This window comes from Kryptolebias marmoratus, linkage group LG9 (assembly GCF_001649575.2).
Source record: "Kryptolebias marmoratus isolate JLee-2015 linkage group LG9, ASM164957v2, whole genome shotgun sequence".
NCBI classification, from domain to species: Eukaryota; Metazoa; Chordata; class Actinopteri; order Cyprinodontiformes; family Rivulidae; genus Kryptolebias; species Kryptolebias marmoratus.
In genome coordinates, this window is record NC_051438.1 from 24,533,830 (window position 1) to 24,553,274 (window position 19,445).

Sequence of the window (19,445 nt, forward strand, 5' to 3'; positions counted from 1 at the left end):
GTCTTCCATTAAGTTCACTTTGGCTCAAGCAACAATGGATGGTGTGATCTGACATCTATGAGCCTTGACCTTGGATTACACCTCTAATTTCTTTGGAAGTTGTTCTGGGCTTTTTGGTTACCAATCATGTTATCCGTCTCTTCAATTTTTCTTTAATTTTTTTATCAGCCTCCCTGGCCACATCTGGGGAGGTTGGCTACAGTCCTGTGGACCTTAAGCTTCTAAATAATCTGCAGCTGTAGTCACAGGAACATCAATCTGCTTGGAAGTGGACTCATAGCTTTATCCTTTACCATGCTGTCAATAATTTTCTTTCTAAGCTCCTGAGACAACTCTGTCCTTAGCTTTCTGTGGTCCGTGTTCAATGTGGTACACACCAAACAGCCCTGTGACTACTTTTCACCCTTTAAGTAGGCAGACTGACTGATTACAGATTGAAGACACCTGTGGTGCTAATTAAAGGACACACCTTGGTTTAACATGCTCTTGCCTTTAATATTTTTACAGTGTCTCTTTAGCTTATTTAGAAATGTAATTTACTCCTAGCCACACAGGGTGCCACATGAAACTCGTTTAAAACAGTAATGTGGTTAAATGTTAACAAATAACTTGTGTACACAGCAGCGTGACAGCCAATCTGTTTCCACTTCTGTGATCTCAGAGCCCCCTCTCATCACTGTAAACAGCGGACATGAAGTAACTCACTAATTCCACTGAATCATTTCTAACCTTGACTGGATCGCCTCTCTCATGGCCGAGGCTTTACGCTGCAGCGGTGTGTTTGCCAGATTTCACATCGCCTCCTTTTTAGGTTAATCTCAGTGTGTGTTCAGTGTTTGACCCTGCTGCTCTAACACTGAAGTGTGAACAATGATGTAAAACAGCTACGTAAATAACTCTGCTCATGAAAAGATTAATACTCTGTCACACTCACACACGTGTGTGTAAAAAGTGAGTCATTTTACATTTGTTCTCAGACTTTAAACTACTATATGAACTTAACCAGATGAATTTGTCTTACAAAAATATACAAACACGTACAATTGTTCAGCCCTTCTCGCTGTATGTATCCCAAACTTATAAACCACATTAATACGTGATGTTTATGAGTTAGTGTGAGGAACCACTTGTGCCTCATGCTTGTATACTTTTTCACTGCCCTGTTGATATTTTGTGCTTTGAAACAGTCCCTGTTCAGTGTTGGAGCAGCTCAAGGTGCTTCATGTACTTCCTCATTGTTGCTTTTTTCATCTTCTAACCAAACCCAGGCCTCACTGTTAACCTAAACCTGAGCACTGAGGGTAAATGATCCGTGCCTGGCCTCAGTTTCTGAAAATATACTATGATAATTCTGCTGGAAAATAGATCTGGGTTTCTTTACCCCCCATAAAAAGCATGGCATGCTAATCACATACTGTGTATTTGGATAAAATCAGATGGAGATTGACTGGGCCAAAAGACTGTGCTGTATCAGCTTCATACAAAACTCTTTCTGCAGCTTTCTCTGTGGCAACATTTACAAATTAAAGGCAGAGAATTCCTTAAAGTAATGTATATCTTGCTCAGTTTGATTGCACTCAAAGTATAAGTTGAGGATCAGTCTCGGCTACTTCCACACCAAATGTTAGGTCAATATCTGTAGAACTGACTGAGTTTTTGCCTTTTTTAAGGTCAAATAGCTGGGGCAGCCATCTTGATTTGGGCAAGATAATCACTAGTTGATGTCAACCCGTTGATTATTTTCACAAAGTTTCAATAAAATCTGTTCAGTTGTTTATTAAAGGTAAATATAGGCTAAAGATAATTGCACAGACAAACTATCACACACAGACACGAGCAAAAAAAAAAAGATTGCTCTGCCTTTGGCTTTTGGCAGCGAGCAATAAAAAGACAATAAATTATGGAAAGTTTTAAACAGTCATAGTTTACAAAAAAGACATTTATTTAACATTTCTTCAGCAATATCACGAGCAACATTCAGCAAGGAATTTAGCTTTTCAGCCATTGGCTGTCTCACAAAGGAAAATCTGTCATGAGAAACAAAGAAGTGGAACAAATGATTGCTGTTCAGTTTTCCTGAAACTCTTGAAGACAGAGAAAAACATATTTCTAAAGCTGTAATCTACCTCGCTTTCTGTGTCCAATAATTCAGATTTTTCTTGCACACTTGGACTTAAACCATCTTCATGTGTGTTCCTGGATGGGGTAAGTGATTGACAGCGAAACATACAGACGGAGACAAACTGCTGCTTAGTTTTGGCTGTGAGGCTTGGTCAAAATGAAATGAAGTGTCCCGACAGACAGGACAGACACAAATACGTACATGTCCATAAAAATATGTTAACCTGAGAGTGGAAAACAGCACCTCTGCCTCCTCAGAGTATGACGCCACAGCATTTCTTTACCAAAACAATGTGTGTGCACAGAGTGGAAACAGCAGATTGCTTTTATTCATGACCATACAGTCAGCCTCCTCCCTCATGCCTCCCTCACACACACACAAAACACAGGTGGCTGTAATTAGTGTGTAAAGCCCATTCATGGCGCAAGATCAAACCGTGGTGCCGCTCAGCTTCAGGAAATACAAAAGCTCTGTTCAGAGCTGAAGACACACACATGCACACATTCATTGCGCCACACTGCTTCACTCTTTATTTCTCTTGCTCTGTTTCTATCATGATGATTGCACACAAAAAAAAGGTTTCACTCTAAACAGTTTTTGTTTAGTCTGCGAGGGGAACAGAGCTCCGTTTGACTCCCCTGCAGAAATGAACACACTTTTGCAGAGTCAGTGTTTACTTCTGAAAGGGGGGAGAATGCAGACAGAGATGATGGAGAACATGGGATTATGGGTTAGATAAGTCTGAAATGTTCAACATCTCCAATCAGCCCGAACTATACACACAGTAGTGTTTTGGATTTTTTTGTTTTTCCTGCAGCAGTGTGCCGATCATACACAGTTTAACCAGCTGGATACAAGATTATAAAAGCAGGAATAATGCTGCTGTGGAATGAACTTCAGCTGGAAGAGGTTTCTTACGTACTCAAACTTGACTTTAGTTATTATTGTGAATGAATGTCAGTAACTACCACACAAGATTTGAGCTCTCTCTGTAAAACTGACTGGGATTTAGCCATTACTGTATAAGCTGAGGTTGATTAGCTGGGGTGGCCATATTTAACTGGGTTGAATCCAAACGTTCATCAGCTGTAGATGTTAACCCAATGATTACTTTCCAAATGTTTCATTAAAATTTGTCCAGTAGTTTGTGAAATATTTTACAGACAAACAAAAAGAGTTGACTTCAGTAGTCAACTGATTTTTTTACTCAAAAGTCACAACTCCTTGACAACATAGTGAAGATTTTAGTAACAATGATGAGTTCAGTTATCAAAGTCTATTTTCTACAACACTTTACCTCACACACACCCTGAGTGAGCTAAACTTTGTTTTATTCTGAAAGTAACAGCGAGTAACAGTCACATTCCTTGATTACTCATTTGAAATCAATGTGTGTGAGTGTGTGTTTGTGAGTATCTGTAATTCGCTCACTTATTCAGCTCCATACCAAAAAAGTCCTAAAGCTGGAAGCCATTCCTGGCAGAACAATAACGTGTGTTCATCATATTGCAGAGAGTTCAAGCCCAGAATGGCACGACGTGTAATCGCATTTGTAAATAGCATCGTAAAGTTCCGCTTGTAAAAAGCTTGTTGTTGTCTTGGTATGCAGCAAGGAGGCCAGCGGGTGGGAACTGAAAATGCTGTCAGGTGTGTGTGTGGGTACAATACGTTTTTATGAGATTACGTTCCACAAATTGAGGATTTCTTACTTGGTAATTCTACCCATTTGTCTGAGTGTGATTCCTAATTGAACTGATGCTGGAACATGTCATCACCTCAGACTCGCTGACCATTAAACACACAGAAGCAGTTAATCTGTTGTATGAGATCGTGTTGTCTGTCACTGATAGCGGCAGCCAACCGTGGCGTGTGATTGTCTGTTCTGTGGTCACAGATAATAAATCTCCGTCTTTGTACTGTCGCTTTTTTTCAGAGCAGCTCTGTCTTTTTATCACTCTCCTGCTGCCTCCTGACCTCTTTAAAAAGTCAGTCAGATCCCGTCTTGTTCGCTCTTTTTCTCTGTCGCTGCCCCTTTCAGCATCTCTCTCTCATGTTGTTAATGGACGTCTATGTAGCAGCACAGTTATAATGATTTCCATAAGGCTGCACAGCTTCTCCACAGGCAAGAGTGTAAATCTCAGTGACGTGCGTGTGTGTGTGTGTGTGTGTGTGTGTGTGTGTGTGTGTGTCGGTGAGTGAACTGTGAGCCTGCAGAGGAAGTACTTGTGTTTAAGTGTGGATGCCTTTGTGCACTAACTCACATCTTGCTGTTTATGCTGGAACGTATGACAACTTTAAGAATAAAGCACGTAAATATTTCCATATGGTGCATCTGGAACGGCTGGTGTGTACATTTTTATTTACACGTGGTATTTAGATATTGTGTGATGGAAAGACGATCAATCAACCCACTTTGTTTTTGTCAGGTTGGATGAGTCAAAAATGTTTCTGAATAACTTTTTGTAAATTCTGTGCAAATAATAAAATAATATAAGATCTTTAAAGCATGGATTTGAGACCTGTCCAGGATATAACCTGCCTCTCGCACAATGACCACTGGAGACAGGCGCCAGTTCCCCTCCAACCCTGCATGGAAAAGCAGGTAAAGAAAATGAATGGATGCATCTTTAAAGCAAAATTTTGTCATGCTTGCTGACATTGTTTCTGTGCACTGTCAGTAATGGAGAAGCAGTGACTAAAAAATAGTTTGTGGGACCTTTTAAAGGTAAAGTTGAAGCACAGTACAGAAGGAGGAAAAATGATCTATGAGCTTCATAAAGTTCAGATTCAGGCCACCATTTGTATCACTGTAATCACAGGAATATATTTTTGTTTGTGGAGATCATTTTCTAATGAAACTACCATTCCGTAAAGAAATGCATATTGCCAGGGATCATTCACAGCTACTACCACACCAAATTTGAGCTCAATATCTGCAAAATTGACTGAATCATAACCATCTATGTGTCTGCTAAGGTTGATTAGGTGTGGCGACCATCTTGAATTGCATTAACTTCAAACAATAATCAGCTGTAGATGTATAGCCAGAGTTTTATTCAAATCTGTGCAGTGGTCCATAAGATATTTTGCCAAAAATCAAACAAATGCACACATTCACACAGACGGAGACAATTACATGATGTTTCAGGTTTTCCATTCAGGTATCTTTTTTGAGTTTTTAGTTGATAACATTGTCAGTGTTTGCTCTAAAAACTACATTAAACTACATTAATCTGCATAAAACTGCAGTGAAATCTGCCGTTTAGAGTTTAGAGTTTTCCCACTTCAAGGTCACGAGTCTTAAAGGTTTTGTTAAAATGTTAGCTTTGTTCATAAATACATATACCAGTTAAATTTAGAATTCCTGTTCATATTTGTGGTTAGTAATGTGGCTGTCATTTGTGTTGTATATCAGTGTCCGTGGAGGATAACATGAGCTGCTAATTACACGTGAAACTCAACCCAGACTGCAAACAGAAAGCTTCCACAGACAATCCACCGTAACATGTTTTAAATCTGGAGCCGCAGCCTGTTACAGCATGGTGCAACCAAATCTGTATGAACGATATAAAAATACAACAAAACAGTGGAGAGAAAAGCATGTTTGGAATGTGGGGTTACAGCTATGGTGTAATAAATTTGTGTGACAGACAAGAAGGAGGAAATTTCTTCAAGTCTTTTTATTTTAGTTTCATATAATGGAAATGGCTTTTGTTGTTCCATCACCCACATCAGTAGTCTCAGACCAGGAGAGAGAGCCGAGCAAGATGTGTTTTTGTTGTTTTCAGGGTATAATTGAACTGATGGAGTTTTAATGACAGTGTGTGTTTTCATAGGGGGTTGGTGGACTGACAAGCCAGCCAACTATGATGGCCAAATGGTGTTTATTCTGCTCGTTCTTACAGTGGATGGAGGATAGATTCCAGAAGAACTGCATCTATTTTCTGCAACAAAGTGCAAGAAATTGTAAATACTAGTTGAATTCCCTTCAAAAGTTAACAGAGCTACTTAACTTTATGTTCTACAGGACAAAAACTACACAATCAGAGTGATGCAGCTGAGATTTCTTTTTTTTGTGCAATATTTCTTAATACGGCTGAGTAATTGTTTAGAAAAGATAGACTAATGTTCGCTCACAATAAAAAATAAAAAAAACAAAAGTTACATTTGATGCTTTGTACATGTTTTACAGATGTAGCACTGTAGTGACCAGATGACCCTTTTTCTGTGGAGCTACACATCATTTTTATTCCTTATCCATAAAACTGAGATGATGCATGAAGTGAACACCGCAGAAAAGATGCTTTTATGCAATGACAGTGAAGAACACAAGCTCCCATCATAAAGCCAGTATTTAATGTCAACGCAACTGTTCACAGCTGGGTCATATGCAGGTTAGCTTGCCATTGTCTTTGTCTGACTGACTATGTGCAAAAAGCATTTTTATTTTGAAAAACCTCAAAAATGTATCTTAAACCCAGCAACTTTTAGTAGAATAAAATAGAAACTACCACAAAGACCTGGAAAAAACATCTATAACCGAGATATTTTTGCTGAAACTAAACTACCCTGAAATATGCTGCATTACCACACTGTGGTCCTAACTTCGCACGTCATTATTCCAAACTTTCAGATATCTTTCATAGTTGATAACATGACCAACACTGTGCCACAGAAAACTTACTTTTTGCCCCTGAGTTGATTGATTACGGTTCAATCACCCTTTATAGTACATATTAGAGAAACGGGGAGGAAAATTGCTTTTTTTGCCAACATTTAAACCAGCTTGGATCAAATGTCTTATTAGTCATAAATCTGCAGCATCATGACAAACCACATCTCCTAAATAAATTAGAAACATTCAGAACCTTTCAGATATGGTTGAAAGCAACAGCTATCATATTTACTGTGGTCAGACTCATTTCTCAAATAATGTTTCCAATGTCTAAACTTAATCTTTATAGCCTAATACTACCCTAACTGTTTTATTAAATTAAAATTAGAGCCAAAATGCATTCCTTGTAATGTTAGAAGATATTTGTGGTATTCCTGATTCTTTCTGCATCCATTCGTGTGGTTAAAATAGTTGAAATTATAGTCGAATCATTCTGTGATGAAGGTTTAACTCAACAATACCTCCTTTTCAGTGTTATGCAAATCTGGTATCTGAATTTTAAAGTGAAACATTTAGTGTGTGTGTGTGTGTGAGAGGCAGCTTGTGGCTGTGCAGAGCCTGAAACTGTGACTGTGGCCAATTTGTGAAGACTAACAGTGGTTTACAAGTTTTGTCAGATGCACAAACTCACATCTGGACTGGGTTTTGGCCACGATGCTGCAACAAGCAGCGGTTGATTAAATTTGACACTGAGGCTTCTGTCCTGCAAATACACCCACATTTCATTTAACATATGCATGCTCCGAGGTTCTAAATACAAATCCAGTGTTTTTATATTAAAAAACAAAACAAAACTGGGAGGACATGACCTTTTAAAGAAAACACTGCCCCATGCACACACTCTCAGATACAAACACACACACATGTACACACTGGACTGTGGGGACTCATATTTCTGGGGGCGCTCATGTGTAAAATGCTGGCTTTTCTCTGCAGACCTGAAAGTAAATACAAGAAGAGGTTACACAAACACTCCCTCACACAGAGGTACCCAGGCGGTGAATGTGTGAAGTGTAGCACACTGTTGAGCCATTTCCCTCCTTCTAGATTAGGAGAGAAAGAAATGTGGGTAAGATTAAAAAAAAGCAGAAACTGGAGACGAAAAAGATGTAAAACACAGATCGAATGTGCAAAAATGAGCACAAAGCTCCTGTGTTTGGTGCTCAGATGTAGAGAATCATTTTCTGGCCACAGCAGGTTCCTAATCTTCATGGGTGTCTTTTACTTAAAGTTGCAGGTTTGTGGTAATTATTCACTTTTATTAGTCAGTTTGAATGTAGTGGCAGCAACACGGATTTATGGTAGTGTATCTGTATGTATGTATGATCGAGTGAGTGTGTGAAGTTTCACTCATAACAGACACAACCACAACACACTCTGAGCTTCACGCTCTTTAAACTTCTTAAGAGGAAAGATTCGTCCTCAAGCCACCAGTGTGATAATGAAGGAGTCAGCTGGTCATCTGGGCAACATTGTTTGTTTATAGTCAGAGATTAACTCTGGTCTGCACAGATGGTCTGAGTCCTAAAAATCCTGCACTTATTTTGAGATCAATGATGGCTCCTATTTTAGGTACTTCACAGGAACGTCCCAGTTTGACAGCGTTATACTACGCTTCCATTTTTGTAAATTGAAAAAAAATAATAATAATAACAAATGCAGTCAACTAATCAACACTTAGCATAAAACATTGTCAAAAGCAGATACAAAAATATAAATTACATACACAGATTTTATTTTTCCGATTTGTTCTAAAATTATTCCATTCAGAAAGTACTAGTAAAAAAAATTGCGTTATAAAAAACAAACATCACAATCAGACCAACAGGTCTTCCACAGTTATAATTTCAGTCCATCCAGGACTTTGCTGCTTGTTTTCACAGCAGCTTTTTCAGAAAGTTGCCATCAAAGTGGTGATGCTTTGAAATTGATTATTTTGATTAATTTACAAAAGCTAAAAGTAGTAAAACAAGTTGAACAAATTTGTTCAAGTGTTTCTTAAAATAAAAGTGATACAACAAATTCTAATATATAAAAAAAGAAAATAAAAAAATGTAGAAACTTAATAAAAGCAGCAGTGCAGTGAGGCCTGTTTTCATCCCTTTTTACTCCCTTTCATTCTTACTCTCACAGTTTGAAACAAACCCCACCTCTGAAAATTTATAATTATGCATGTTTATCCAGATGCAGCAGCCTTTGTCATGGTTTGGTTATTTGTTGTGTTTGTTGTCATCAGTTTTCACTCTTTCTCAGGGATGTTGCGTAGTTAAAAAAAAAAAAAAAGCTTGAGAAATGTCAGCTTTTCTGCCACAATGTTGCACACAGCACAAAACAGTTTCCCACCACTTTAATGTTGCACCTCAGGAAATTGACTTTTGAGATTTCAGCAACAATGTTTGATGGGAAGCGTGATCTTCTGGTATCGGACGTGTTTTCATCTTGCAGACTAAGATTCCAGGTAGTAAACTTGGCATGGGGCTAAGATGATTGGTCAAATTCACAAAAACGTTGCAGTGATTGGTCAAAATTGTAAGTCTGAGTGAACTTTGCAGAGCTGGTTGATGTTTAATGTTTCCGGTCTTGTTTTACAAACTATTTGTGTTGTTTATTCAAATGTACTATCTACACAAGAGCATCTTCTGATGTCAAACAAGAATAAATTCTTCCAAATCTTTGTCAAAACCATTAAATAATTTATCCACAGGGCACACCTGGAAGATGAGTATCTCCAGCTGGAGTTTTTATTGAATACTGCATTTCCATTCAACGGAATCATCAGAAATTCTAACTTTTGTGTCACGGTTTACCCTCTACTGAGGGTTTACCAACACGAGTCTCACAGGAGGCGGGGGGGAAGGGTTTGCTTTCTGCTAACGGTGCTGAACCACGTTCCCCCTTCAGAATAGACCCCCATGCCGCTCGGCTTCAAACGCTCTGCCCTTTCTCAGAACTCGCCGTCATGTGGCAGGAGGGAGGGAAAGAGGTAAAGATGAGTGCGGTTTGACGGGAATACCGGCACCTCGAGTTACCGTTTAGTGGAGTACTGCCAAGACACATGCACCCGCACATGCAATGACACACCCATGAAGTAATTCCTATCAGACACACACACACAGTCTGAGCAGCATGGCCTTCGAGGAGGCTAATAATACCTGTCATGCCTCGTATTAGCATCCAATCTATTTTTTTATTATTTTATTTCATCATCAAGGCAATGATACTTCAGAGATGTTTGGCACTTCTTTAAACGCTTTGAGATTCCAGGTGGTCTTATAAAATCTCCCCAATAATCATTATATGTACCAACATGCAGAATGAATTTACAACTGAACACACACTCACTCCCATGCATTCAGTCCAAGGTTGTTTGGTTTCTTTTTCCTTCTTTCCATAACTGCAGTCAGGTTGTTCTTGAAGTCCATGCGCCTCATCCCCACATGTATTCTGACAGACGTGATATTCAGCTGTATCAGCCCCCCCACCTCCTCACTGCTGCTGCAAAGGGCCTCTTGGATACTTTGGCTCCATCTTGAAGTGTTTCTAAACACGAAGGTCCACACAGATGTTTGTATGTTGTTTTGATAATCAGTATGGAAGGACATGCAGAGGAAGGAAACCCAATACTCAATGCACCTGAAAGCAATATGGTTCTGTAGAGTATGATTAAATAAATCCAGTATGAAGGTATTTTACAAAAACACTGCTTTTTACCCAAGTTTCATGTTATGCTTCCTCAGCTGTCTTTGTCAGGAATTTGTGATTTAAAGGTTAAACGTGGAGGAGAAATAGTAATAGTAATAAAAGGGCTACATTGCTGGTGAGTTCTTCTGGTTCAATAGGAAACGTGGACCTGCTCCGTAGATGAGGTGTTGGAAGTTAAATGTTGAGGAGTTCAGAGCAAAATGTCGGCTCAAACTGCTTTCTGACTTGAGTTTCCCACCACCAGAACTCCCCGTTGTTTGTCATTTTTACAGTTGCAAAGCTTTTACCCTGAAAACCTTTAGGACCAAAATGTTTTAAAGGTGAACTAGGTTTTTATTTGATCTCCATCTCCTCCTCCTGCTTTCACTTTTAAAAGGATCAACCTGGTTACCAAATGACAAAGCAGCTGTGTCAGATGCAGATGGAAATCAGAAGGATTTCTGACTTTCTATTCAAGACATTTTATTTGTTTTTTAAATTGCTTTTTGCACATAACTAAAGTATATATTTTTATATATCTACAACAAAATAAATGTAGAAATAATTTGTCTTTTTGTCTTTTTTCTGACCAGACGATTCCAGTTCGAGAACTGGAGCAGGAACAACAGCCACTGGTGACTCGGAACGTGCCCCAGAGCTGGCCGGGAAACTGGGTAACCGCTCACACATTCTTTTTTTGATCACATATTTACCGGAATATAAACGTAATGGCAGCAGATTGTGCAACAAACATCGAGTTTCAACTGCCAGAGCAAAAGGAGCGACGGTGCGATGACCACACACAGATACACAAATAAGCACAGACGTGCACGAGGGCAGCTGTTTGTGGAAGTAATTGGCTCTGACAGAGAGGAGAGCAGTCTATTTGTGTGAGGTGCGATTTGGTGGGACAAATTCCTTCCTTTCTCCCCCTCCCAAGTCTCCCTACATACCCCCTTGTCACATTACTTAGCCCTTCTGTCTTTGCTTTTGTTCTTTTATCAAACTTTTTCTCCTCCTCGTACTTTCCTCTGTCCTGAATGTCGCCGACTCAGCAGTCACACTAATCTTTCCTCGTTCGTTATTTCGCAAACTACTTTTGCTTACCTTTTGCTATTTTAACAACTTATAAACATTAAGCTCCATCACTAATACTGTGGTAGGACTTTTAGTTTTTCTAACTTTTATACTTTTCAAAATATTTAAATTTCTTTAAAATTAAAAACCTGCAATTCCTTCAAAAATATCTTTGAAATCTGCTTCAGCACACCTGCTCTGTTTTTGTCTTTTTATTCTACTTTAGCTTTTAGCTATTACTCTTCCACTTTTAGGTTTTGCTGATTTTATCAAACTTTAAGCAGAATTTTGCAAATTTTAGCATCTGCTGCTTTTAGCCTTTGCTCTGCTTGTTTTAATTTATATATATATATATATATATATTTTAGTAAATTTCAGCAGTCATTGAGCCCTCAGCATTCACTCTGTATTTTTGAAGAAAATGCAATTTCTCTAGTTAATTTTCATTTTCACTATACCAATGTTAATAATATATTTCTGCCTCAGATTTGAGTCCAAGTTTCAAAAAGAAACAAGTTAATAAAAACATAACAGAGGGTAATATCATGTTTCTTTGTCCTAAATTTAATTTCTGGAAACTCTTTGCTAATTCAGATCAAGTTGAGCTCATTGGAAGCACCAAACGGTTAAGCACCGATATGAAACCGTTAAAGTTTTATGTTACAGCATCCTGTGATGGATGTTAGTGTAACCGAGCTTTAAATGAATGCTCAGACAGTCCAGGACGGGGTGAGATCAGGAGCCAACACGAACAAAAAGGAAAGCCAAGTGTCAATCTGCAGCCACTTGGAAGAACAAAGACTTATATAACCTCTCAAACCCAATTAACAGAGCAATAGTTTTCTATATGACCACTGGGGGATTTATGGGATTAAGTGCCAGACCATAATGTTTATTGTTTGTTTAGTTTTATTTATTAATTTTTTCTTAGACTGTATTATCTATGTGATTGAGTTTAAGCCAAGGTTCACAAATTTTGGAGCCAATACTTTTAATTGTTGATAGAGTATTTAACAGTATGTGTCAGTATTTTACACCTTTTCAACTCAAGAGGTCAGGTTTGATAAACTTTAAGAAAATAACTTGTAATCTCCTCTCTGTTTGGGTAACTGCGTCTTTGCTAAGGTTGGTATTAATCCTCTCACAGGAATTGTTTTTTGCCTTTTTTAATAATAAAACCATGGATTTTTTTTCTTTCGTCTTTGGCAGATTGCCTTATTTTTATACCAGAACGAGCCAAAAGTGGGCTCATCTGTCTGCAGTCAGTCTCCACTGTCCTCTTATCTACCTGAAATAAACTCATGTTCAGTGTTTCTGCTAAAATGTTATTTATGTCCTTCTTTAAAAATACAGTTTCACATTACTTTCAAAATACAAATGCAGATTTATTTAGGGATGCTTGATTTCACAGGTTCTTCCAAACTTTTGTGGCTGAATTGATCATGATGATGTGCACATCCAGAAATAGTTTCTGGTTTCTTTTTTTTTTTTTTTACTCAGTGAAGGTTCCCCTGACTCTTTACTTTTTTATTATTATTTAATGTTCCTTTGCACTGTAGATACTGAAAGATTTAAAATCTTTAAACCTTCTTTTAATTGATCAGCTGTGATCCATTCTTGCAAAAAAATACAATAAATTGTTCAGAATATGAGACTGAAATTACAAATTTACAAATTTCAGTTTTTGCTCCATTATGGAGGATCATCACCAAAGCTCGTCAAATGAACTAAAATTAGCTCAGTTATAAAACTAGCTGCTAACGTGGTATGTAAAAGCCATGTTGAATTTCACAGGGCTCTTGTTTTTAATGCACCCTCTCCCTCTCCGGCACACTGTGCGATCAAAGGCGTCAGTCAGAGGGTCAGCAGTATTTTTACACCGTGAAGTGTGGCGTTGAAGTGGCCCCTGAGACCCAGAACAAGCTGCCCTTTCGCTCGCTCCGGCTCTCACCTTCTCTTCTCTTCTTTCTCTCTGTCACCGCTCTTTCCGAGTGTTTTTCTTTCCTCCTGCCTCTTTGTGCGCCCTCCTTTTCACCTTTTACATTTTATTGTTTCATTCAGTCTCCTTCTCTATCTCTGTTCTCAATTTTTCTTTTTTAGCAATCTGTCAGTCACGCACGTGTTCTGACCTCGACGTGAACTTTTTCTTTTTCCATCTGCTTTTAGCATTTGATTTGGTTCAGCTTAGACAGGATTCATCAGTTCATCTCAGTAACACTTTGCTGCATTTTTGCTCATTCTGTGGGTTCATTCATTTGTCTGTACCGTTAGCAAAATATCTCATGAATCACTAAACAGGTTTTAATGAAACTGTCAGAAAGCAATCATTGGATGTACATCTTTGGAGTCAGCCCATTTCAAGATGGCTGCTACAGCTAATTGACGATAGCTTACACAAATGGTTTTTAAAGACATTAAACTTAAAATTAGCACAGTAGTTGCTAAGAGTTGTTCACAACACATATCTTGAGTGCTAACAGATCATATAAGATATCACAATATCACATAAGATTGTGCATCTTATTTAAGATTTGATCAGAATGGCTGTAACTGTCATCACTGGATGATCTTAGTTTAAAACTTTAGCATAAAAGGCAGCGGGCGATATGCATTCCTTCAAGGAATGCTAGGCCTTTTAACCTTATGTCTTTCTCCGGTAAGCTTTGCCTCGACTTACGCTACGGTTATTTTCAGCCAAAGTCAAATTTATGCAATCAACAAAGTCGAACATTAAACCCTGAACTGCTTTTCTCACTCTGGGTTAGATTTATTGACTCTGTCTGGTCGCAGTTCAGCTGCAGTCCAGTAGCTTTTCTCAGACTCAGAAGGCACAAAGGCGAGACTTAAAAGCCTTTCCGGTATGTTTGTTTTGTCATTCTGCCCAGCTTCGGGCCTGTTGACGGAGAGTTTTACTCCACTTAGTAATGCAGCCGGAGCGAAATCTCCCAACTTGAGCGCACAAAGCCGTCACATAACTCTTCCCCCTATTTGTTTATCCAGAGCTAGAATAATAACTGTGTCTAAAGAAAGAGATGCAACTGCAGTAGTTTCAGGGTGATTTATGGCCCCGGCTGATGGCTATCTGCTGTGGCTGGAACATGGGGGCTATAAAATCAAGCGCTCCTGTGAATGATTTCCTCTCCTCCTTCCCTACTGGAAAGGTTTTTCCTCTTTGATCTGTTTTTACTGATTGTTGTGTTTTTCTCTGAGGATATCTGTGTTTAAAAAGATTCATGGGTTTGGATAGGATTGAGCTGGTGTGCAGCCATTTTGTTTAGTAGTAAAGAAAATATATTCAACTCTAAAGGGCTGGATGGAGTTAGATCTGACGGGGGGGATTCAGATGTTTGAATGGGTGGGTGGCATTGGATTTATTTTTTTGCTTTGTAGGAAAGTATTTGCATAAACCAAAGTTTGGTATTCACAACACATACTCTAAGCATCATCTCGTAATAATGCACAAGATGGTGCATGTTGTCATCTGTTAGGTTTGACAAAAACTGCAACAACTTCATCATTTCCCAACACAGGATGATCTTAGTCTAAATTGGCAGCAGGTTATAGGGATTTCTTTAATGAATGTTAGGCCTTTAATTGTTAGTTTTCTGATTTCACTTCTGCTTGACTTTAAATCTGATGAAACAAGGAGAGAAACGTGAGCAAAGAAAGAAGCTGAATAGGTGGAACAAAACAAAGTTTTATGCATCATCCTTTAGTTCTCCTTTCATGCACGTCACACAGAAAAGAAAATGATTCTTTTTTTTCTCAAAGAAAACAATTATGGCAAATTAGTTTATATTTACAGAGAGCTGCGTTGACATATGTTGTTACAGGCCTGCAGCAGTGACCTCAGCCTGTCTGACACACTTCACTCTGCAAAAAGTTTTCATCTGAACTCGGCCCTTAAATTAATCAATTCATTCCTAACTCAGTGTTTCTTGTTTGCATACTTCACGCTAACACGTGTCAGTTTGTTGGAACAGAAGCCTTTTCACGCCAGCCGTCAGTGTGCTCGTGTGTTCTGATGCAAATTATTATTAACTTCAAACAAACTGATTTCACAGAGCACAAATGGAGGGTTACGCATCAGTGACGACTGGTTTTGGGGCAGAAAATTAATTACCAATCACAGTGGTTGCTGCAGATGTCAGCAGGCAGAAAAAAAGGATTAAACAACACGGTGTGTAATTTAGTTTGAAGACGGGGGGGGGGGGAACTATGTTCTCCCAAAGGGTCACAAAACTGAGACTGTTGCAGAGAGTTAAACTCAAATCTGCCAAACGCAAAATTTATAATTAAATATGATTTTTCATCTGTGAGTAGACATTTCAACTGGACAATAAATATATGAACCCTGGGAGTTTGAAGTTTAATGTAAATAATAAGCTTTCACAAAAACATTTGTGGATTAAAAAAAATTGCTTCATCGCACGCTGCTGAAGTAAACACCCACTTGGTCTAAAGCACCACAAAGGCAGTTTCAAAATAAAAGCAGAGATTTAAAATTTGCGTGCAGAACCATTTATATTTGATTTCTGTTTCACGGACTAATGTGCTGGTTGTGGCCCGCGGGGCGTAAGATGCCTGTTTGTGATCTGAGAGCACAAGAAGTTATACACTGAAAAGAAAAGAAAAATAAATAAAAAAATGTGATTAAATATAAGACATTTGTTAGATTGTTCTTCATGCTGACAGTGTTTATTTTAAATACAGTAGAAGTTGATGTTTTTCTGCTACTTTTCTAAGGAATGAATAAAACTGTAACTCAGTCTGAAGCAGCTCTGAATCCCTTTTCCATGTCACAGTCTGGTTAAATACTACGCCTTTTATTTCTCTTTACATCTAATAAAAGTGTCACTTTGGAATTTCAATGAATTTTAACATTTTTCCTCATTGTTCTGCTTTCACTGGTCTGATGTTTTAAAAAAATGCCTATAAATATAAACCTGCTCCATAAACCATTTACCTTTACTAATAACTGTCTGTTCGCTTCTTGCCTTTTCCCCCTTTTTTATTTCTGGCCTGCCACTGACTGACAGAAGAAGGGATATCTGTATTTTTGATTTAAATTTTCATTTCAACACATACTGTATCTTTTATAAGTACAACTCTCCTCAAAAACTGTTTCAATTTCTCTTCTGTGCAGTTCGTCCACGTTTTACCGAGCCAGCAAAGATGAGGAAGCGTGTCATCGCGCGCCCAGTTGGCAGCTCTGTGCGCCTGAAGTGCGCGGCGAGCGGCAACCCTCGCCCCGACATCGTCTGGCTGAAAGACAGCCGGCCGCTGGTCGACGAGGAAAGTGGAGCAGGAGGAGAAAAGAAGAAGAGGTGGACTCTGAGTCTGAAGAACTTGACGCCGGAGCACAGCGGGAAGTACACCTGCCACGTTTCTAACAAAGCAGGAGAGATCAACGCCACCTACAAAGTGGAAGTCATACGTGAGTCACCAGTCAGACCGAAGGGTCATCTCCACAGGAATAGATCAGATGAAGTTTAAGATGAAATATATTTGATGAACATTAATGCTTGTTGTAAGAAAAAGGTTTTCTAGCTGAAGCATTTTTCCACAAATACATAAAACAGCAAAATAATTTTACACGGGAACAAGTTCTTATGGTTTTCTAGATTTGCAAGCAAAAAACAACAACTTTTTGGGTAAATATGGCATCTGATGTAGGTTATTTCATGCATAATTTCTCCCAAAAAACTAAACCAAAAACACAGGAACTGTTTGTCAAACTAAGCAAATGGTTATCACAGTCTAAGAAACTCAAATCTTAAAACAAATGGTATCATAAAAGTTTCTAAGTTACTTTAAAATAGTACTGCAGCAAACACGTCCTTTATATATTCTTTGTTTTGAGCAATCATTGATTCAAAACGTAAACATGGTTGTTTTATTTTCACATAAGAACTGCTGCAAATTGTGTTATAATTTCTATTATAATTGTGTTTTTATCTAATAAAGTGGCTATAAATATGTATTTAAAAAGGCCATAGCATCCTAAAAACAAGCTTGTGAAATGTTTAGCATATGGATGTCTGAATTGTTTAGTTTCCCAGCTGGTATAAGTATTCTTCTTACCAAAGCAATAATGCATTCACTGAGAGGCCTGTTTGACTAAATAAAAGGGTTGGAGATGGGTTTGTTTCCTGTCTGACAGTGGCTGGACAGAACAGCAAAGATTAGAGGATTAAGAACGCTGTATTTAACTTTTCATCTATAAGAGTAAACAAAACTGTTAAACTGTCAATAATGTATGTTGAACTATTAATTCTTAAGAAAGAAAAAGTACATTTTGTTTTTGGTACCTTTGATTGTAACATTAAGCCAAAGTGCCAACAATCTGCAGTGTTGCAGCTTTTCTACCATTCCAAGTGTAGAACCTTAAATTAGCTATGAAAAGCCTTCCTCGAGTGGTTTGTTTATTGATCACCTCCAGTGTTGTCTGTAAACCTCACTGAGGCGAGTTAGGAATGTTCAGCTTAGGATTTTTCGGCTCTGGCTGTGAGCGGGCTGCAGCTTTAGTCAAAAAAGGATCTGTTTTACCTTTCAGAGCTGAATGTGTGCTGAGAGGAGTTGTGCTTGTTGATGCATGAGGTTGTGTTGGACGGCTGCAAAAGCTGTTGTGAAGCTGGATGATTTAATGCTGAACCATTTGTTGGACAACTGGAGTTCAGTGTGTGTGTGTGTGTGTGCAAGGAACTGTGTGCAACTAAATCTAACAGCTCTGTTGAGAGGCTCAAACCAGCTCTCTTGACACTGGCTTTACGTGCAACATCTGCTCTACATTAGGCTACAGCTGTAGTTTTTCCTAAAAGACAGTTGCACACTCACGCTTGTGCACACACATCCACACACAAATAAAAAGGAGGTAAATCAAACTTCTGCTTGCTAATGTCAGATGTGACATTTTCTCCTTCGGCCGAGATTCAATCGGCTGTCAGTCATGTGTAGCTCTTCAGGGAAAAAGAAAGAAAAAAAACAGGGAAAAGGAAGTTCAGGTCAGAAGACCAATGATGCTGTTAGGAAACATAAATTATTTGGAAGTGGAGAAGATTTGTAACATTTTTACAAGGTCAAGAAGTATCCAAAAACTTGGATTAAAATAATTTAAAGCCTGACACATTTATTACAAATTTAATCTTTTTGTCTGTGTCTGTTAGCTGAATGATGTCTGACTTTCTTTCACACAGCAGTGTTTAGCAGATGATAATTACATTATGTTTAAACGTTTAAAATATGTATTTACTACTTGAGTTGTATATTTTGTGTGTTTCCTCAGAGCGCACCAACTCCAAGCCCATCCTAACCGGCACCCATCCTGTCAACACCACGGTGGACTACGGAGGAACCACGTCCTTCCAGTGTAAGGTCCGCAGCGACGTCAAGCCCGTCATCCAGTGGCTGAAGAGAGTCGAACCTGGTGATGAGAACAAATTCAACTCCACCATAGAGGTAGAAACACACAGCGTCAAAATCTTCAAAAAATCTGATCATTTGATTTGAATGATTTTTGTAACTTGGTTTGGGTTCATTTGAAGGTCGGAGACCATCGCTTCGTAGTGCTGCCTACAGGAGAGGTTTGGTCACGACCGGATGGGTCCTACCTAAACAAGCTGCTCATAACCAGAGCCAAGGAGGATGATGCTGGCATGTACATCTGCCTGGGAGCCAACACCATGGGCTACAGCTTCAGGAGTGCCTACCTCACTGTGCTGCCAGGTCAGAGGAAGAAACAGGGAACAATTAAAAGTCCTCTTTGAATTAGATTTATAACCAACTTAAGATTCACAGCTACGGTTGTATCTGCTTTGTCTGTCCTCACTAACATGCCCTGAGTGATGCATCATTTTAAGTTGACTAGCAAAATGATCCCATACAGTACAG

At 38.7% G+C, this 19,445-nt stretch overlaps 1 protein-coding gene across 2 annotated transcripts in view; it reads left to right on the forward strand.

The window, feature by feature from the left end:
- The window catches only part of fgfrl1a (fibroblast growth factor receptor like 1a), a 61,914-nt gene that overhangs the window by 38,097 nt on the left and 4,372 nt on the right, over positions 1-19,445 (forward strand). For both annotated transcript variants that reach the window (XM_017417384.3, XM_017417383.3), the window contains 4 exons: positions 11,072-11,152; positions 16,702-16,992; positions 18,841-19,013; positions 19,100-19,280. In XM_017417384.3, the coding sequence (XP_017272873.1) occupies positions 11,072-11,152; positions 16,702-16,992; positions 18,841-19,013; positions 19,100-19,280 (726 nt within the window). The remainder of the gene's footprint in view (positions 1-11,071; positions 11,153-16,701; positions 16,993-18,840; positions 19,014-19,099; positions 19,281-19,445) is intronic.